Here is a 23,288-nt window from a genome sequence, read left to right as displayed (position 1 = left end):
AAATGCCCCCCCTGCCCCCTATCAAATGACGCCCCTGCCTTCAACTTCCCTTAATATAAATATTTTCTATCAAACAAATAACAAACACAAACACTGAACATATCAAAATAGCGTGTACCAAAATATAAAGTCACTGCGCACGCTAAATAATGACGTCACTGGCTGGATGAAGTTTAATTCGCGTGTACCTAACTTTTTTATTTGCGTACACGTTAGCGTGTACCTAGACACAGCGATATTTTATACCTACTGTAATTGAAGAAAATGGGATTTCGCAAATGATTTGTTATAAATAGTAAAAATTATATTTCTTTTTCTCCTTATTCTTTTTTGGGCTATGGCCTTGACAATTATCCAGTAACCAGGAATAAAATAATTGGCCAATAATTAAAAGTGCTAAAAATGTTGCTGAGCTATGAAACCAGGTGTCGCTCTTCCGAACTTGCACGGTCCCAATATACTGCGCAGGATGATGATCGTTACATGGACGGTTTCTCGTTGTGTTGGAACAAACCTTTTATCATGATTACTTCACATTCCACACTTCAAACACGCAACAGAAAACAGAAATGAGGCTTATTATATTTTTGAATTATTTCTTCCAGTGAAAATGTTAAATTAATCCTTGTACAAAACAAAATTACAAAGAAACGCAACTAAAATGATTTTAAACACAATAAATGATAGAATAACATTTTTGTTTCCCTCCCAGCCGCCATATTGATTTAATTTTGACAGCATGTTCTAGTGCCCTATGGCATGCGACTGTTCTGGGTTCTGTCATTCAAAAAGTTTAGTGACAAATGACATAGATTTAAAAATAACGTGCTCTTTAATTTTACTCTATTTGTATTCCATAAACTTATTTTACCAATAATTTAGTTTAGTGTATAGTTTTTACTTACATGTTTTAAAATATGGATAGTTTTAAAACTCCTTTAAAAAATAAACTCACTAATAATGTGAAGGTCCAAATACCCCCGAGCCCACTTATGAAAAAAATTGGATTTGGAACAAGTAAATATTGCTTTAGTTTCATTCTCTAATAATTACTAGCTGATTACATTAAATATTAAACGTTTATTAAATTACATTTTAGGTGTTGTTGTGTATGAACTGCAAAGATCTCCTATTCCTGGAAAATTTCGCTCACCATGGGCCATAAAAAAATTAATACAGAGCCACAAAAATAGAGATACATCAAAATTTATTAATGAACGCCTCAAAAATGAGGCAGAAATACTTCGTAAGTTAGATCACCCAAATATAGTGGGCTTTCGAGCTTTTACCAAGGATTCAGATGGAACTAATATTTTAGCCATGGAAGAATGTACCAGTTCTCTAGGTGATCTAAATGAAAATCGTTTGGACTATTTGGGAGATGTACCTTATCCTAGTGATACTATCTTAAAAGTTTCGTATGATGTAGCAAAGGCTTTAGACTATCTACATAATACTGCCCTATTGTTGCATTGTGATATTAAATCGTACAATGTACTTGTTAAAGGGGAGTTCGAGGTTTGTAAGTTATGTGATTTTGGAGTTTGCTTACCATTAACCAAGTCTGGGGAAATTGATAGAAGTAAAGCCGGAGAAGATGCAGAATATGTAGGTATGTAAAGATTGATTTCTACAATTTTGTTTAACCCATTCGTGGACATGACTTCTTTGCACACAGTAATTTCCATGGACGTTTAAACACAGATGTGTTTGTAAGTCCATGGTAATTTCCCTTTGTAAGTGTCTGCATATGCAGTTGTGCATAGGCATAATCAGGGGGGGTTCTGGGGGTTATAACCCCTCCATTGGGATGTACTTTGAGCTCTATACGCTTAACACCATACCCGCTAGAGACCTTCCAGTAGTTGTAACCCCCCCCCTTAGGGCCTTGTAACCCCCCGCTTAGGGCCATCCTGGTTACGCCGTTGCAGTTGTGTCTGTGAATGGGTTTTTTTCTTGGCTTGGACTAGAGTCAATCAGCCAATCTCAATCAACTGTTGTGTCTGCGAATGGGTTAATTAGCCAAAGTATGTGAGCAAATAAGTACAGTAGAACAGTAGATTATCCATGCCATAATGTTCCATTACTTAAATTGCATTTTTAATTTTTTATCAAGATAGTGTCACCGAAAATCACTGGATGGAAACTGTATACCTACGCTGTGAGGGAGACATATACAGTGGAACCTTGATTATCTGTCTCTCTATTAACCGTCACCTCTGTTAACCGTCAGTGTCCATACCTACATAAGTTATATTGACTAACCTACATAAGTAAAAATTTAGTCATCAATTCATTTTGTTTGAGCATTGCGATAAGCCAAACGAAATTCGTTGAAATGTACATGTGCAGTTATGCCTCCACCACATTTTTTTATGTAAATAATTTTTTTTCTTATTCAGGGCTCTGGATTAAATTTCAATTTAAATAGGTGATAAATGATACTAGGTGAGGCTTTTAGAGTTCTATTTTTAGAATCGCAAGCCGAAAATAAAAATGCACAGCACAATAATTATTACAGTCAATACCTGTGTGTCACCATAATTAAATTTGATTCAAATTCGAACATTGATTGTGTCACAAACATCGTTTGATCAATTAAGTTTTGTTAATGTTCTGTTAACCGTCTTTTCGATTATCCGTCATACCCTTGGTCCGGTGCCCTGACGGATAATCGAGGTTCCACTGTATTGAAATATCAATAGTAGTAGAGCTTGGGGAAAGCCAGGATATCATTCACTTGTCATTTGACGCTGCATGTTAACACTTTACATGTGGATGGCATAAATGTGAGCCACATAGTGCCTCCATCAATATGCGAACCTCTCTCATGTATGGCCATTAGATATGTGAACTTCTAAGATGAAAATTAATTTCAAGTCTTAACTCATTACATCCACACGCAACATGTTATGCTGAATGTGTGAGATTGTATTGCATGCTAGATATAACTATGCATTTTAAACAGAAGTAAAAAGGGTGCACATAATTATCACTAATTTATGAAGTTGGAAAGCAAGCAATAAGCTTTATCTATAAATACAAAGTGAATCTACATATCGACATATCGAGTAAAACATATCGACGGCTGAAAGGCAAAAATGACCAAGCGACATTTGGCTAACTTTACACTAGAGAGGTTTAAAGTTTGAAATTTTGAAAAAAAATTCATAAAACATGATTGTGGTTTTATTGTCACAATTCCAACGAACTTTAAATGCAGGTTAGATACTTTATAAACTACCATTTGTGGACTATCTATTATTTTGATAGTTTCTGAAATAGTGTCAGTTAGTAATATTTTCTGCTAAATCGCAACCAGGAAAAAGTTACCTACCAACTAAATTTTTTTACCTTCAACTGGAAAAAAATACCGAAGGTGACTGATTTTTATTATCAGAACTGGAAAAATTGACTAAACGTGATATATTTTTGACTGTATTTTAAGAAATATAACCTAGCCGAAAATCATTCATGTTTTGTAACAGGTAAAATGGTTGAACTATAAAACTAAAAAATATAATACACAGTAATTATTATTTTAATAACAGGCCTTACTTTGAATCGTGTCGTCTTTATCTATACAACATGCATGACCAGTGAAATGTATAAATTTCTTATTTCAACTATGTACTGATTTCTTGTACCTACCCTAAAAATATTAGAAATGTTTTGGATTATCGCGACAACGAAAATTTTACTGTGCGAAATATGAAGAACGAGAGAAAATTGCAAATTGCATTGTTTTTTATTGGAATAATTATTGGATCCAAAAATCAGTTGTTATAATAATAAGTACTACCCAATAGTAAAAAATATAGATTTTAACTATTCCACAATTCGGAGCACACTGACCGATATTCTGTTACTAACTACAAATCAAATGATTTGGAGCCCTTTTAAACGGTGGAACAGGCTACGTGCAATAATAATGAGCTTACTTTTAAAATTTCTTCTTTAAAGAAATATATCATATCTAAGCAACAAAAACATTAAAAAAACGGCAGGTAAATTATTACCAAGCGACAAATTACACCTGATTTATTTAGATAGAAAGAAAGAACTATTTATCTTGTTTAACCTTTAACTACACACGCTGGCGTATTTTGTATGCCAGATATAAGAATTCTACTGGAAATATATTTAAAAATTTAATTTTTGACCTTGTTTATCTCTCTAATCCTAACCTATCACTGGAATGGGCTTTACAATTTGGTTTTAGTTTCGTTATAATCGGTGTTCTGGGAAGATCGTAATTTACAGTTTATTATTTGTTGTTTCCGGTGGTGGACAATATATGCCACGATTATATTAATAAAAGTAGTAATGTAAGTACATATTTCAATTGTTTCTTAGTCATTACGACACAAAATATATTTTTCTTTATAAACAATACTTTTTCTCCTGTAAAAAATCACATTTCAAAAATATTTTTATTAGTTATTTTATTTATCTTGGAATCCAGTTATTCCATGATTCCAGTTATAAATCTTAATTGGCTTACTGAGAAGGAACTCCAAGTATTCACTGATGCCAAATAAGGTTTATAACAAACAACTAAGTGTATTTTTTCAAAAAAAAATAAACAAATGGTGCTGCCATTATTCTGCTGATTGCTGATGCCGATTTTATCAAAAAGAATTTGTAATCGAATATTGGAGAGATTAAATTACAACTGTTTTAGAAAGGCAATCTACAATTTTAGGATTCGTATGCTTTTAAGTTTATTTGATATACTATAGTTATTACTCATATGAATCCCAAAATTGCAGATTGGCTTTCTAAAATAGTTTTATTAATCTCTCTAATGTTCGATTACAAATCCTTTTTGATAAAATCGGCATCACTGCTCTAAAAACTCTCATAAGGACTGCATTGCCTATGTTCCCTATACTGTAAAGTCAAGGTGGGACGGACTATAGACTATTTTGAGCAGTGAGAACCTTAGCACCTTAGTCAATATTTTGGACTTATGCAGAATATGTTAGATTTTAAAAAAATCAAAGATTTGAACACAGACTAAAGTGTAACTATCTTTTTTTTAATCAGCTTCCTAAACATAATGATTTTTGTTCTGTTATCTATCTTTTTATGCAATGTAAAAGTTAGTTTGAACTTGAACTTTGAGATTCAAATTTTCTGTTTTTTTTTCATCTGTTTCATCTTTTTATGTAGGTACATAAATGCTTTTCCAGCACAGATACTCAGGCACAAAATATATTTTTCTTTATAAACAATACTTTTTCTCCTGTAAAAAATCACATTTAAAAAATATTTTTATTAGTTATTTTATTTATCTTGGAATCCAGTTATTCCATGATTCCAGTTATAAATCTTAATTGGCTCACTGAGAAGGAACTCCAAGTATTCACTGATGCCAAATAAGGTTTATAACAAACAACTAAGTGTATATTTTCAAAAAAAAAAATAAAGAAATCCGCTGTTTTTAAGTGTATTTTCTTGTGGCGTATAAAGTATGCCACGTGTGTAGTTATGTTATAACTTGATGCGCGGGTAGTTAAAGGTTAAGAAAGTTACATCTAGAAATAATTAACTAAACAAAAAATGGTATTTAATGTGCGAAAAAAAGTAATAAATGAAAAAAAAATATTTTTGGATAGGGTAAAATTACTTAAGCATTTTAAAAACTCTAGATATTGTGTGTGAAAAATCACTACGTGCTCAAACATTTCAAATACAATCTAACAAAGACTTACTAACTGTAAAGCATTAAAGTGGAATAGGTTCCAAATGAAAGTTGTCCTTAAATTTAGAAAATTCTAGTCGCTTGGTCCCCGAAAATTGTTAAAAATATCAATTATTGTTAATTACCAAGCGACAAAAAATTAATCGTAGGCACATGAGGATACAACCAATCGATGCAGAAAAATTTTCTGATTTCAGTGATATATATAACTCAATATCGCCCAAATTGGTGTTTGGTAACTTTTGCCTTTCAACCGTCGATATAATATGTTTAGTTTTTAATTAGATATAGGCAACTGAAGAAAGTGCTCAAATTGGCAACATTGCTTATGAGAATGAGTTACCTTACCACTGTAGAATGATGGATGACTGAATGAATCGGGGCTAATCAAGTGCCTTAGGTGGGGAAGCAGTGGTGCCATTTATAGGCCGTATATCTAATTTAAAACTATGTAAACATTCTGTATCTGCTTGGAAATCATTGCAAGGATTGACTTTTCCACAACTTGATGAAGCACTTTCCAAATAAATGGTTTTTGCAAAAAGATCGGAGGGTGTAACAATCTCTGGGCCAATGTGTGCTAAGCAGGTGGAGATCTTAAACCTTTCAATCAAAATTGTAACTAAGCAGGAGGCTGAGGGTGCTGCCATTATTCTACTAGACTACTAGACTATTTTGAGCAGTGAGAACCTTAGCACCTTAGTCAATATTTTGGACTTATGCAGAATATGTTAGAAGATTTTAAAAAAATCAAAGATTTAAACACAGACTAAAGTGTAACTATCTTTTTTTAAGCAGCTTCCTAAACATAATGATTTTTGTTCTGTTATCTATCTTTTTATGCACTGTAAAAGTTAGTTTGAACTTGAACTTTGAGATTCAAATTTTCTATTTTTTTTATCTGTTTCATCTTTTTATGTAGGTACATAAATGCTTTTCCAGCACATATATTCAGGGTTCTACTGTACTTTGATATTTTTGGTGTTTTATATACAGGATGTTTCAAAAAAAGGTAACACCATCTCTAGGATAGGTAAAAAACTGGAAAATAATAATTGAGGTTGGCTTAGTAAAAAATTTTTGCAATGCCATCCATTTTCAAGATACAGGGCATTAAAGAAAAGAAAATTTTACACATTTATTACGATTTTACCGAAACTACTGGCAGCATTGTAATAAAATTTGGCAGGTTTTAAGAGGTAGTAGAAACATACAGTAAAAGGTACGATTCCGACATCGACCGCAGACGGCTGTTGCAGTTGTCGCCGTGACAGACGTCACTACTTTGCACTATTAATTTGCATGAGACTGATTCCGACATCTAACTGCAATTGCTGTCCGCAGAACGTCAGTTGCTAATAATTCATCACCATCATCAGGGCTTTTCTTTCCGGAATTCCGGATGGAATGTTTGCCACTCTTACTTAGAGCTCTCTGATTCGCTTATTGCGGTGAATCACTCCGCATTCCACTTGTCTGTTGTCAAAGTTTGTTGTATGACATGGTTCTTCCACTCATTTCGATATGTGTATAGTTCCAGTTTCTACTTCCAGAATTTTGATATCTCTCATGACCTGGTCCTCCCATCTCTCTCTAGGTCTTCCCCTTGGTCTTTCAGTTTCTGGTTTCCATCTGGTGATCTTCTTAATCAGTAGGTCGTTTTTCCTTCTCTTTATGTGTCCCAGCCATCTCAGTCTCTGTGCTTTAATAAACCAAACTATATCTTCTCCCTTCATTATGTCTCTTAGTTCATGGTTCATTCTTCTTCTCATTTCTCCGTTGTCCATTCTTATCGGGCCCATGAGGATTTTCCTTTCGAATATTCTCAATTTTTCTTCATCTTTTTCCGTGAGGCACATTGTCTCAGCTGCTTACGTAACTACTGGTCTGATTGCAACTCTGTATATTTTCAGTTTTGTATTTCTGGATAAGTACTTGTCCTTCATAAGCCTATGATATCTCCAGCTAATAATTATTCAAATTAATAGTGCAAAGTACATAAGTATGTCATGGTAACAACTGTAACTGCCGTTTACAGTTACGGCCTGCCGTCGATGTCGGAATCGTACCTTAAGTTTTCATCATTGGTGCGCATACGGGAAATGGTCTGAAATTGTAAATAGTGGAGTCACTGAAGGTGGATATGAGCTATTGGGACCGTGCAAGTTCGGCAAAGCGACCCCTATTTCTACGCTCTGTACTTTTATTCGCACTTTTAATTATATTGGCCAATTATATTAGTCCTGGTTACTGGATAATTGTCAAGGCCACAGGCTAAAAAAATAGTAAGAAGAAAAAATAAGATTCAGGTTATGTTATGAAAACGTGAACAATTGTATGTAGTAAATAAAATTAGTTACTAAAATGCAGTACTGCACCCAAATACAATTAATTAAATTTACCTTTATATAATAATTGCATATCATATCAATATTGTGGAGCAATATATAATTTTTCTGCTTCAATGACAGAAGGTATGACATATACGTCAACTTGACAATTTCAATTGACAATATGAATTATTTAAGATAGTTGCAATATTTCTCCGCGACTCGCGCACGGTCGTTTCTCGTTTCCCTTCCAAGTACTTGCACACCGCGAATTACCTCCGATTTCGTTGAACCTCCATCGATTTGCATGAAAATTGGTGAGTGGTTAGAGGATATCTCAAGGAACAAAGGTGACATGGTGCCAACTTGCGCTTTTACCCTGGGGATGGATGCCACCCCTTCTCGGGGGTGATAATTATTTTATTAAAAATAACCCCATAATTCGATAGAGGGACAAGTTTCAAGCAAAATTTGTTATATCAAGTTATTAAAATAAATCAAAACTTTTTGAGTTATTAAAGATCAAAAATTTTAATTTTTCTGGAGAAAAATGCATGTGTTTAACAAATTTTTCATCAATAACTCAAAAAGTGTAAGTTTTTACAAAAAAGTTATTATTATCAAAATTGAAGTCAATAAAAAATGAAATAAACCCCTTACTACAAAAACCTTTTAACGTCAACTAAAAGTGAGTTAAATTTAAAAAGATTAAAAAACCCAAAATATCTCCTAGGATCAGCAAAGATAAACTTTCAAATGCGGAAGTGAAAGAAATAGTAACCGATAAATTAGAAGATCAGTTTCAGAAATTGGGAAATAAAAATTCAGAAGAACAATTATGGGAGTCATGCAAAGAAACATTGGAAAAAGTCCAAGAAGACCATCTAATGGAAAATCAGCGTAGGAATAAGCAACAGTGGATGACAGAAGAGATATTGAATTTAATGGATGCAAGAAGAAAATATAAGAATGCTAATCTGACAGAATACAAAAAGCTAAACAGTATGATTCGAAGAAAAATAAGATCAGCTAAATCAGAGTGGCATAAACAACAATGTAAAGAAATTGAGAACTACGAGCGTATCTATGACGCATTCAATATGCACAAAAAACTGAAAGAAGTTGCAGGACTGAATAAAAAATGTAATCCTCCACTAATCGAAGATAAAAACGGAAAAATTATAATCGATATCGAAGGTCAACTAATACGATGGACAGAATATATAAAGGAATTATTCGATGATGAAAGAAGCGAACTAGAAACGCTAAATGACATAAGCGGTCCTCCAATATCTAAGGAAGAAGTGCAATACGCTATAAAGAACGCAAAAAACGGGAAGGCGATCGGACCAGATGGGATTTACGTAGAAACACTAAAGCTTTTAGGTGTCGAGGGCATTAAGATACTTACGAAATTGTTCAACTTAATCTATGAAAGCGGAAAAATTCCTAAAGATTGGCTTAAATCCTCATTTGTTGTACTACCAAAAAAACACAGAGCCACAAAATGCAGCGACTATCGCACCATCAGCCTAATGAGTCATGTATTGAAAACGTTTCTTAGAATCATTCATCAAAGAACATATAGAAAAATTGAGGAAAGAATCTCAAGTACTCAATTCGGTTTTCGCTGTGGCCTTGGAACGCGTGATGCACTATTCGCAACCCAAGTTTTAATTCAGAGATGCAGAGATGTAAATCATGACGTTTTCATGTGCGCGATTGATTTTGAAAAGGCCTTTGATAAAGTTCGCCATGAAAAAATGCTACATATTCTCAAAACTACCGGTCTGGACGGTAGGGACATTAGAATAATCGCAAATTTGTATTGGGGCCAGGCTGCATGTATTAGGGTTGCGAATCAGTGCTCTGAAGAAGTAAAAATCAAGCGCGGAGTTCGACAAGGCTGTATATTGTCACCAATGTTGTTTAATCTTTACGCTGAAACAATCTTAAATGAAGTCTTGGAAAACGCAAAAGAGGGAATACTCATTAATGGTATGCTTATGAACAATATCAGATACGCAGATGACACCTTGTTGCTGACTGGATCAATTGAACATCTTCAAGCGTTATTGAATCGAATGGTGGCATTCTGCGCGATATATGGACTCAAACTCAACGCAAGAAAAACAAAGTTTATGGTTATTAGTAAACAGGCAGCCGTAAATAATAATAACTATAACGTAACAATCGGTAATGACTCAATTGAACGAGTAAGTAATCTTGTATATCTGGGTACTCATATTAATGAAAGCTGGAACCCTAGTACAGAAATAAAAAGTAGAATTGCCAAAGCAAGAACAAGTTTTATGAAATTTAAGAAAATCCTGTGCAGTCATGATCTAAATTTGGAACTTCGCATAAGAATGGTCCGATGCTATATATTCCCAGTACTACTTTACGGGGTTGAAGCATGGACACTGACAGAATCGCTTTTAAAAAACCTAGAAGCATTTGAAATGTGGGTCTACCGCCGTATTCTGAAGATCAGTTGGGTAGAAAGAGTCACAAACGAAAGGGTTTTGCAACGTTTGAATAAAAGTTGCGAAGTAGTGAACACGGTTAAAAGGCGCAAATTGGAATACTTTGGTCATATAATGCGTCACCCAGAAAAATATGACATACTTCACCTTGTCATGCAAGGTAAAATAATGGGAAAAAGAAGTGTGGGCCGCCGTACAACTTCTTGGCTTAAAAACCTACGCCAATGGTTTGGGAAAACTAGCACTGAACTATTTCGTGCGGCTGTAAATAAGACAATGATTGTTAATATGCTGCACAACATGAGAGCCAACGATCGACAAGCGGTCTCGGCACCTTAAGAAGAAGAAGAAAAGTGAGTTATAGGTAATTGAATGTATATTTTTTTCGGCGAGTGAAATAACGGGAAATTTATGCATTTTATAACATAAACTTATTAAACATTTGTCAAAGTACTTAAAAATATCTATTAAATGAGTCCCCGAACATGTTGAAAGCGTTAAAATTTATGCTTCAAAATTTTTTCAAAATTTATCTTTCAAAAATTTTTCCAAAAAATGTTAGGTATTGTTTTTTTTTAATAACTCCGTTTGTGTTTACGTTATCAGGTTCGTCTAAAAACTGTTTGAAAGTTAATTCCAGGTGCTATTTAAGCACGTTGAACCTAATCTTTTAAACCCCTTACTTTTTTAAAAATAAAAGGTTAAATGACCCCGGTTGTATGGTTCCTACAGCAAAATTTAAGATTTAAACGTTTCTATCTCAGTTATTTTTTACCCTATAGAAATAGTAAAACAGGTAAAATATTTGGCACAGAAAAAACTAAAATTTGGTTATATATAATTTTTTATGTATATTGAGTATTTTTGGAGTTATTATCAAAAGAATATGAGAATTACAATAATTTTAAAAATTATGATTTTTTTAAATTATATCTTTTTTTCAAAAATATGCATTCTAAACCGGTCAAAATTATCGAACACATTACTTATGATAATATAAAGAAGTTCTTTTAAGGATTACTATAAATTTTAATTTTTGTGGAAATGACGTATGTTTTATTTTTCACTTTTTCCTAAAAAATTCGAAACGGTTCTTTTATTTTCATTATAAGTTGCTTAATTTTGACGCTATTACCTTGTTCTGAAGCTCATTCGATAGGTATTCCGAAGTACTTTGGCAAATGTTTAGCAGGAATATTTTATACTTGCATCGTTTTTAGACCAGGGCCCATCTGTAAAAATATTAGTACATTTGGACGTTGAGAGGTGACTTAAATTTTTTTGCAGAAATTGCTTGAAAATAAATCAAATAATAATAGTTGACTTATCCTCCCTCTCAAAAAGGTCAGGAACATTGTTTAAATAATCAAAATGTCAAAAAATTAAGGAAAAATTCGATTTTTTTCTTCGTTTTTTGATTATAACTTTAAAAGTATTCATTTTCGAGAAAAGTTGTACTGACATAAAAGTTGCGTAATTAAATTTCCTACAACATAGAAATGGTTAAAAATAAAAAAATATTCACCCTTGTTGCAAAATAGCAATAATTGCGAAAAAACCATACAAAAACAAGTATTCGCATTTTACGTTTTTCAACCGTTTATGCTGCACTTAGGACCTTCATATTTTCACCCAGAAAAACTTTGTGATACAGTAAAACAATAATGTAAATTTCATTAAGATCGGTTCAATAGATTTTGCAAAATAAATTTTGCAATCCAGCTTTCGCAAAAAAAATTCATTTTTTCAAAATGTTACAGGACTGAAAATAAAGCAGATAGCAAGTTGAATTTTTTTTTGCATATAGAAGTGTATTGTACCTTTCATTTGCAATTTTGCAAAATTAAAATCGATTAACACCACCGCGTTAGGAATTTTTTTAAATAAATATTAATTATTGGTGCTACGCGCAGGACAGCGGATAGTTTGCTCTGATTGGGCATTCCAATGACCTTTGATAATGATTGATACATTTTAATTTTTATTACATTTCGATATAAATAAATACATTTGTTTATTGCAAAATAAAAACTCATACTCTATCCTTTAAAATAACACTTTTATTAGCAAAAACTTTCTTTGTTCATATATTTTAACTTAGAGAATAAAAGTTTATTATTTTTAAACATATGCAATTGTTTAAACAATATTTCATAAACAATAATATAATTAGTTTGATTTTTGTGGAATTAAAATATTAAAATACAACAAAATATAGAGTAAGAAAATAATATAGTAAATAAAGATTGGAAGAAATTTTGGTGGAAATCAACTTGTGTGAATCCAACACCGCTGTCCTGCGCGTAGCACCAAAAATTAAAGTTTATTTAAAAAATTTCCTGACGACGTGGTAATTAATCGATTTTAATTTTGCAAATTGCAAATGAAAGGTACGGTACACTTCTATAAGCAAAAAAATTTCAACTTGCTACCTGCTTTATTTTCAGTCCTGTAACATTTTTAAAAAATGAATTTTTTTTGCGAAAGCTGGATTGCAAAATTTATTTTGGAAAATCTGTTGAACCGATCTTAATTAAATTTACAGTATTGTTTTAATGTATCATAAAGTTTTTCTGGGTGAAATATGAAGGTCGTAAATGTAGCAGAAATGGTTGAAAAACGTAAAATTCGAATACTTGTTTTTGTATGATTTTTTTTGCAATTAATTGCTATTTTGCTACTAGGGTGACTATTTTTTAAATTTTTAACCAATTCTATATTGTAGGAAATTTAATTATGCAACTTTTATGTCAGTACAACTTTTCTCGAAAATGAATACTTTTAAAGTTATAATCAAAAAACGAAGAAAAAAATCGAATTTTTCCTTCATTTTTTGACATTTTGATTATTTAAACAATGTTCCGGACCTTTTTGAGAGGGAGGATAACTCAAATATTATTATTTGATTTATTTTCAAGCAATTTCTGCAAAAAAATTTGAGTCACCTCTCAACGTCCATCTCAAAACAGATGCGCCCTGGACTATTTCCCGTTATTTAAGCTTGAATACTTAGATTTGAGTACTCGTCGAAGAAAATACACATTCAATTGCCAATAACTCACTTCGAACTAACATTAGTTTAGTTCTTTATGTGAGGAATGTATTCAATTTTTTATTATCTTCAATTTCAGTCATAATACCTTTTTTGTAAAAGCTTATAGTTTTTGATTTATACGTGAAAAACCGATTTAAAACATGGATTATTTTACGAAAAAATAAAATCTTTGGTCTTTAATAACTCAAAAAGTGTTTATTTATTTTAATACCTTTATATAACAAATTTTGTTTATAATTTGTCCCTCTATCGACTTATAGTATTATTTTTAATAAAATAATTTTCACCCCCGAGAAGAGGTGGCATCCACTCCCAGGGTAAAAGCGCAAGTTGGCATCATGTCACCTTTGTTCCTTGAGGTATCCTCTAATTACTCACCAATTTTCATGAAAATCGATGGAGGTTCAACGAAATCGGAGGTGAAAACCTTCAGTGACTGCACTAAAAGAAAAAAATAGTATATCACTGAAATATTTCAGTTAAAAATCAATTTTGGATTCCTCGTTCAATTTGTGAAAAAAATCAGCTTCCTTTTTTCTCATACGATGTGCCGTTTTCATGCAAAAAATTAAACATCTTAACCCTTACAAACCAATTATTCGAAGTAAATCTTACATAGAAGTAAAAACTTCGGTTTGTATAATGGTACAAAAATTAAAACTTTAAAAAAGTCATCTAAATGGATTAGAAAACATCAGAACATTTTCGATCTAAGATCATGTTCAATGATATTCTGTGTAGTAAATGAAACTAGTCTAAGTTGAAATAAAGTCGTCATAAATACATGGTTATTGATTAAAATATACATTTGGGAGGTGACACTTGGTCGATGTTAACGGATTTTTAATAGTTAAAGAGTAACATGTCTTCTCCGGTCGAAAAAGCTGAAATGGTACTTATCAGAACAACTGACACAGACCGAATTCTGACCTTGTTCTGACAATTACCACTTCAGCCTTTTCTAGATGGGAAACCATGTAATCCGGTCAACTTAGACATCAAAATGCTTGGCAAGTAACAAAAATTGCCGGAGAGCCAAATTTTGGTGGAGAGCTAGGGTATACCATAACAAATAAAGTTTAAAAAGTCCCCATCGATCCCATGTGTGCGTCAAAAAATATTCGGGGTCAAAGGTCAAAATTTGAGATTTTTTGGATTTTTTTCGAAAACGGTAAGTTTTATCAAAAAAAAACCTCAAACCAAAGTTGTAGATCTTAACATTCTCTACAAAAATTGTCCTTACAATTTTTTTCCTAAGAGTGACCATTCCTGAGATATCGCGATTTTAAAAGTTACTTTATACATTATATGCACATATAAGCCACGTATATACATATGTGGCCCTTAAGGTAAGTATTAATGCCTATTTGTGTCTCTTTTATATAGTATATTATACTATTCTGAAAATATTTCTTCAAAAGGTAATCAGTCCCTAACTGAATTTCCTCTATCCACGTGGCCTTGAAAAACATTTGGCTATACCATTGTTTAAAAAAGAACAGATTGTCAATGGCTACAGTATTGTCCGTAGGTCTGGTTCATAATATTATCTGTTTCTTTTAGTGCTAAAGGTTCAGTTCAAGTGAATATAAGTACTTATTACAAGCGTCTACCATTTAGTACCGTTACCGTTATTTGTACAATTTTATAGTTTTAAAAATGTCTCAGTTTTACTTTATTTGCAATAAACTTTTAAGTGAAACTAAAACAGTTGTGGTTGATCGTGGAATGCCAAATTTAATCGAGGTTAGTGTGGAGAGAGGTGATGAGTTTCTTGAGTATTTAAGAACTCAAAAATCCGTTACAATACACGTGAATTGCAGAAAATCATACATTCGGAAAACTTAAATCGCTGCATTGAAAAGACAAGGAGGAACAGGCTAGTACTTCAAAAGTAAGTCCACCTCATACTAGAACGCGAGTAAGTAAATCACATTTTTGTTTTAAAAAATACTCTTTATTTTGTGGCAATAAAGTCAATGAAGAATCTGAGATAAAGAAAGCACAGCATCTTCGAAAAATAATTCGTAACGTGACTACACTAAAATTCAAAGAATCCCTGTTGAAATTAGCTAAAGATCGTTCTGATGATGTTTCGAAGGCTGTTCTTGAACGTATTAATTTTGAGTATGATTTAGTCGCTGCTGATGCAAAATACCATGACAGTTGTTACAAATGTTTCTTAAAACCTAATACTGGTTGTAAAATTGGCCGTCCACAAGATGAAACTGTAAACTCTGCGATAGAGAAAATGTTTCAATTCATACAAACGAGTGATGATTGCCAGTTTTCGTTGGATGAATTAAGGAATATTTGTCAAGATGTAGTTTTAGATGACAGAACTATAAAAATACGATTGAAATTGAAGTATGGTAGTAGAATTATTATTACAGAAAAGCCTGGAAAATTAACATTTATTTGTTTTATTGACAATTACCAAGATATTTTAAGTCAAGTTTGGTCTGATAAAAAAGACTTGGATGAAAAAGACAAGCGGTTAAAAACTTTGAAAGCCGCAGCAGTAATTGTTCGTGAAGATATTCAATCTTGTGTTTTCGATAATACTATGTACCCCCCACCAGGTAGAATGTTCGAGGGTACAAATAACGATATTCCCGAATCATTGTCATATTTTTTGGAACAAGTCATCTTAAAAAACAAGCGTCATAATTTAGATCATCTAAAATTAGTTTGTACGAATATTAGCCACTGCATCATGACAGCTGTTCGGCCTAGAACCTTTAAATCTAAACTACAGCTGGGTCTTTCAGTTTTTTTCATCGGCGGTTTACTTCGAAACGTCTCATACAAATTTTTTCGTCTCTTGGTTTATGCGCCTCTTACAGTGAAACAATGAACTATGAAGCAGCAGCAGTTTTCAGTCATCCACCTCACATTTTACCACCAGAAACAGGCACATTCATCCAATATGTTGCAGACAATGCTAACATTAATGTAAATACTTTGGACGGCAATGATACGCTTCATATAATGGGTATTATCCAAGTTGTGACTCCCAAAAATTCAGTATTACAATAAGAGCCGATGCCACGAGCAACTGAAGTTCTTTCGGCAAAAGATTTTGCAGCAAAGGCTCATATGTACCTATACAGGTCTATCAAAACTCTGGTGTGGTTGGGTACAGCAAAATAAATGTGCGAAATTTTGATTATGAATGTGAATCTAAAGTATCTTTTTTGAAAAAGTTGATGTGACATGGTTCTATGGCAAATACAAAAATTTTTCTCTACCTGGGGTAGGCCTACTGGGGAAACCACGGTAAAAAAAACGCGCCGAGTACACTACCTCACAGGTGGTGTGGAAACGTGTGCATATCATGTATAATGTGACTCTTTGAATCGCGATATCTCAGGAATGGCAACTCTTAGGAAAAAAATAGTAATGACTATTTTTGTAGAGAATTTTAAGATCTGCAACTTTTGTTTAAGGTTTTTTTTGATAAAACTTACCGTTTTCGAAAAAAATCCAAAAAATCTCAAATTTTGACCTTTGACCCCGAATAACTTTTGAAGCACACATGGGATCGATGGGGACTTTTTAAACTTTATTTGTTATGATATACCCTAGCTCTCCACCAAAATTTGGCTCTCCGGCAATTTTTGTTATTTGAAATGTCTATATAGACTGGGTTAATGTTGCTCTTTAAGTATTAACAAGCTAAAAATGCGAGAATTATCATAACGAAAACTTTGTTTATTTACCTATTTTAATTCATAATATGGAAAATTCCTATTATGAAAAGTTGTTTATAATTAAAAATTATGTTTTAATGTGCAATTATATCATTCTAATTTAAATGTTGTGAACTATAAAGGTGCTTTACTCTTGATCGAAATTCATATTTTTTATATACCTCGCATAAAATTTGATATAAATATGATGGTTGACCATCATAAATCTTAGACCACGAAGAGCTTTTTATGAAGAATAACTTTTCTTTGTCAACTTAAAAATAAAAGAGTTATAAATGAAAATGTTATTGGTATCCATAATTTGAGAAAAATATTCAAATATTTTTTTCCGTTAGATTAGGAGGATGTAATTACACATATCAGAACATATTTTTTTTTTAATGGAACAGTCCATTTATCCTTAGGTACTCCCATTAAAGGGGAGGCTGTATACTCTTATAAACCTTTTTAAAGTTGTTAATTAATTATTGCTTTCAAAATATACTCAAATTGTATTTTTGAACATCTTATTTATTTTATATAATAATTAAATTCACTATCGAATGTTGTTTATATTTTATTAATCCTTAATTTAAAATTTAGTTTGACATTTACGAAGTATCAAACTCAAATGTAAATAACCTATGCTTTGTTTAACAAATTTAGATTAAAAAACTAGCCTACTTACTAGCAACGATTTCTGCTGACGTTTAGTGTGTCGGCAGAAAATAAAAGAATTGTGACGTCACATTTTAGACTTTGATGTCGATTATCTCGAAGACGGTTAGAGATATCGAAATGTCGTTTTCAGATTTGGATTCAGAAGACAAAACTACATGAGAATCCATCGATAAATCTGCTCTAAGTAGTGCAGGAGCGGCAACGCACTAACGCTCAGACTTTGCGAATTTATAAACGAAAAGTTTTCGTTGAAAGTACGTTAACATTGACCAAGTATCACCTTACAAATATATATTGTAATCAATAAGCATGTATTTGTGATGACTTTATTTCAACTAGTGGGCTCGTTTCATTTATTACACATAATGTCACCGACAATGATCTGACTAGATCAAAAACGTTCTGTTTTTTAATCCATTTGAATGACTTTATTAAAGTTTTAATAAATTTTATACCATTAAGTATACAAACCGAAGTTGCTACTTCTATGTAAGTTTTATAACTATGGTATATACACTGGGATTTTCCCTTTAATTTGTATTCGAAGTAAGTTTCTACAGGGTGTTTAAAAATAGGTAACACTGTCTCTAGGATAAGTAAAAAACTGAAAAATAATTATTGGGGTTGGCTTAGTAAAAAATTTTTGTAGCCCCATCCATTTTCAAGGTACAGGGCGTTGAAGAAAAGTTTCGATTTCACTGGCAACATGGCAATGAAATTTGATGGTTTTAATAGGTCATTATTGTACTTTTTTTGACATTCAATTAAGAATTTTATATTGATCATTGGCGCGCATACGGGTAATGGTCTGAATTTTTAGAGTCTGAAAAAAAAATAGTAGGTATTCCACTGAGATATTTTGAATTAAAAATCATTTTTGAATTCCTTGTTCAATGTGTGACAAAAACCTATCTTCCCGTTTTTTCATAAGACGAGCTGCTTTTACACAAAAAATAAAACATCTTAGCCCTTATAAAGTATCCGAAATAAGTTTCTATCCATTCTTATTTTGAATACTTTCAAAGCAGTAAGATAATTTATTTTTGAATAAAAACGCTCAAGGTCACCCGCCAGTTCTGGCTTGTCGGATTGTACAGGGTTATTCACTATATTTTGACCCCCATGTAATCTGCTTTATTTACAGAATTAGAAAAAAAATGTAAAATACAAAAGTTATTCGATTTTTAAATTATGATTTTTGATATATCATAGTAGTGACGTCATCATCTGGGCGTGATGACATAATCGACTATTTTTTAAATGAGAATAGGGGTCGTGTGATACCTCATTCGAAAGGTTATTGAATTCTCTATGCAGTAATATAAACATTATAGATAATTATTTATACAGGGTGTCAAGAAAAAAATTTTTAACTTAAATTAATTGACACAAAAAGAAGAATGTATGTAATTTATTTAATTCAAAATATCTTCTACTACTGTTAGAAAAAAGAAATAAAAGTTTATTGCACAAATAAACATTGGTTTTTGCTTAGATTCAATGTTCAAGCTGCCACCCGGGTGATATATGGGAACACTGGAACAGGGGAAGTTTTAATTGTGGAACAGGTTAAAAATTTGGAACGGTCAGACCACGAAAACGGCACATGTATTTTGTCCGACAGAACAGACTTAAACCAAATGGGCCTTTTAATGAGTGGAACATGTAGAATATGTCAAATGGCAGGAATTATGACAGGTGATAAATAGCAGTTTGATTTTGCATGAGAGTTTAATCTCTGTTCGGAGAGAAGTCTATTCTGTCGGACAAAATAAATGTGCCGTTTTCGTGGTTGGACCGTTCCAAATTTTTAACCTGTTCCAAAATTAAAACTGCCCCTGTTCCAGTGTTCCCATATATCAAAGTTTATCCGACTAGACACCCTTAAGCTATTAACAAATTTTCAGCTTGCTATTAATCAACTTTTTTTTCATACGCGGGATCCAGACCTAATACTTATGTACTTTGCAATATTAATTTGAATAATTATATTAGCTGGAGATATCATAGGCTTATGAAGGACAAGAACTTATCCAGAAATACAAAACTGAAAATATACAGAGTTGCAATCAGACCAGTAGTTACGTACGCAGCTGAGACAATGTGCCTCACGGAAAAAGATGAAGAAAAATTGAGAATATTCGAAGGAAAATCCTCAGACGGATTATGGGCCCGATAAGAATGGACAACGGAGAAATGAGAAGAAGAATGAACCATGAACTAAGAGACATAATGAAGGGAGAAGATATACATAGTTAGATTTATTAAAGCACAGAAACAGATGGCTGGGACACATAGAGAGAAGGAAAAACGACCTACTGATTAAGAAGATCACCAGATGGAAACCAGAAACTGAAAGACCAAGGGGAAGACCTAGAGAGAGATGGGAGGACCAGGTCATGAGAGATATCAAAATTCTGGAAGTGAGAAAGTGAGAAACTGGAGGGAACTATGCAGATATCGAAATGAGTGGAAGAAAATTGTAACGAAAGCCAAGTCATACAACAAACTTTGACAACATACAAGTGGAATGCGGAGTGATTCATCGCAATGTCCGCAATAAGCGAATCAGAGAGCTCTAAGTAAGAGTGGAAAACATTCCATCCGGAATGGAAAGCCCTGGTGATGGTAATGAATTATTAGCAACTGACGTTCTGCAGACAGCAATTGCAGTTAGATGTCAGAATCAGTCTCATGCAAATTAATAGTGCAAAGTAGTGACGTCTGTCACGGCGACAACTGCAACAGTCGTCTGCCGTCGATGTCGGAATCGTACCTTTTACTGTATGTGTTTACTACCTCTTAAAACCCAACAAATTTCATTACAATATTGCCAGTAGTTTCAGCAAAATTGTAAAAAATGTGTAAAATTTCCTTTTCTTGAATGCCCTGTATCTTGAAAATGGATGGCATTACAAAAATTTTTTACTAAGCCAACCTCAATTATTTTCTAGTTTTTTACCTATCCTAGAGATGGTGTTACCTTTTTTTGAAACACCCTGTATATAAAACACCAAAAATATCAAAGTACAGTCTGTATAACCCTGAGTATCTGTGCTGGAAAAGCATTTATGTACCTACATAAAAATATGAAACAAATGAAAAAACAGAAAATATGAATCTCAAAGTTCAAGATCAAACTACATGAAAAGGACAATACATAGTTTTAAATTAGATATACGGCCTATAAATGGCACCACTTGTGCCACGGCACAATGGCCAATTCAATGTTCAAGCTGCCACCCATCTGCCTCTTGGCAGTTTGAACATTTAATTTAAGCAAAAAGCAATGTTTATTTGTGCAATAATCTTTTATTTCTGTTTTCTAACAGCAGTAGAAGATATTTTGAATAAAATAAATTACATACATTCTTCTTTTTTTGTCAATTAATTTAAGTTAAAAAAATTTTTTCTCGACACCCTGTATAAATAATTATCTTAATGTTTATATTACTGAATAGAGAATTCAATAACCTTTCGAATGAGGGATCACACGACCCCTATTCTCATTTAAAAAAATAGTCGATTACGTCACTAGTTATGATATATGTGTCAAACAATGATAATTTAAAAATCGAATAACTTTTGTATTTTACATTTTTTTCTAATTCTGTAAATAAAACAGTTTACAGTGGGGTCAAAATATAGTGAGTAACCCTGTACCTCAGTGGCATATTTTTTTTCTTTAAAAAATTCAGACCATTACCCATATGCGCGCCAATGATGAAAATAAAATTCTTAATTGTATGTCAAAAAATCCACAAATACTACCACTTAAAACTCACCAAATTTCATTACAATGTTACCAATAGTTTTGGCAAAATCGTAACAAAATGGAAAAATTTATTTCAACACCCTGTATCTTGAAAACGGATGGTATTATAAACATTTTTTACTAAGCAAACCCCAATTATTTTCCTGTGTTTTACCTACCCTAGAGACAGTGTTACCTTTTTTTGAAACACCCTGTATATCATTTCCTATTTAACTTTTTGTCAAACATGTATACTAAATTTTATTGTTACGTTTACAGGTACACCTCATTGGTCTGCACCAGAAGTACTTCTAGGTAATAGCAGCATTACCACAAAAGCAGACATGTATTCTTTTGGGATAGTAGTCTGGGAAATGTTGTCTTTAACACCTCCAATAGATGATGAATTACTTGAAGATATTGAAGGTGAAGATTATTCAGATGAACTGCCCCCTATATCCATAAAAAGAGAACTGACAACAGTTAGGCAAAGACCTCCTCTGCCTGATGTTGATCTGGGACCAGAGTATAATCTAGTGTTGGAGATTTATTTTTGTTGTACTGCTGTTGATAGTAGTAAAAGGCCAGATGCAAAGAATTTAGTATGTGTTTTGGAAGAGGCCAAGCAAACTTAAATTTTTTGAAGATTATTTATAATATTTTTTAGATAGTAAATTATCTTTTAATAGTATAGATATATTTTTAAGACTGCTTTAATATAATCTAATATGAGATATATTTTTAATAACTTAGATCTGTTAAATTCCATTTTAATATCTTATTGATTGTATTATAATAATATACTGATTAAGGTGACTGATATTTGCTATGTTATTTAATCAATATTTATGTATTTATTTATTAGTAATTTACAAAAACATTCGAAAGCGAAACATTTTGTAGTTTATGAAATAAGTTCCAACAAGTGTAGAGTCTGTTGAGCACTCAGTCACATCTTCAATTTGAAGCTAAGGAATGTTCAGATGCTTTAAATGTTTTAAAAGTCAGTGCTGAAACTGCTGGACCTTTAGTAGTAGTAATTTGTCCACTCATTCGACAAAATATTCAATATATAATATACAAATACAAAATCAATACAATATTCAATATACAAAATATTCTGTCGAATAGACAGTTACACCCGTCTCTAATCTTGGACGTAAGAGCACTAACATCAGCAGAAATAGAAAGCGATCATAAATTGGTATTGTGCAAAATCAAAATGAAAACACATATATGTGTTTTCAAAGCTTACAGGACGACTCCACAAGATACCTATTCCAAAAAAGACTAACGGAAAAAAGCAGCAACATGTATATCACAGAAAGTGACGGAGTCGAAAAAATCTGGGCAAAAATTAAGTCTAATATCTTAGCCTCAGCCAAGGAAGTTCTTGGTGAAAGAAACATTAATAAAAATAAATCGCTTCCAAGACGAAGAACTCCATGGTTTTGTACAGAAGTGAAGGAAAAATTTAAGAGAAGAAAAAAGCTTACCTAAAATACATGTCAACTAAAACACAAGAGGCATACGATAATTATAAGACTATATGACTATGACTATAAGAAACGAAACACATTCAG

The 23,288-nt window shown here is 32.4% G+C and overlaps 1 protein-coding gene across 1 annotated transcript; it reads left to right on the top strand.

Annotated features, from left to right (window-relative positions):
• Positions 1-791: 791 nt before the first annotated feature.
• On the top strand, positions 792-22,521 carry LOC114337861 (lymphokine-activated killer T-cell-originated protein kinase). The gene is made up of 3 exons (XM_028288414.2): positions 792-1,017; positions 1,100-1,612; positions 21,985-22,521. Exons 1-3 carry the CDS (start codon positions 918-920, stop codon positions 22,338-22,340), a joined length of 969 nt encoding a protein of 322 aa, XP_028144215.1. The 5' UTR covers positions 792-917; the 3' UTR covers positions 22,341-22,521.
• Positions 22,522-23,288: the final 767 nt, after the last annotated feature.

The sequence above is a fragment of the Diabrotica virgifera genome, chromosome 2 (assembly GCF_917563875.1).
Source record: "Diabrotica virgifera virgifera chromosome 2, PGI_DIABVI_V3a".
Lineage (NCBI taxonomy): Eukaryota > Metazoa > Arthropoda > Insecta > Coleoptera > Chrysomelidae > Diabrotica > Diabrotica virgifera.
The sequence above is the reverse complement of the archived record's forward strand: the minus strand, read 5'-3'. Positions and strand labels throughout refer to the sequence as shown.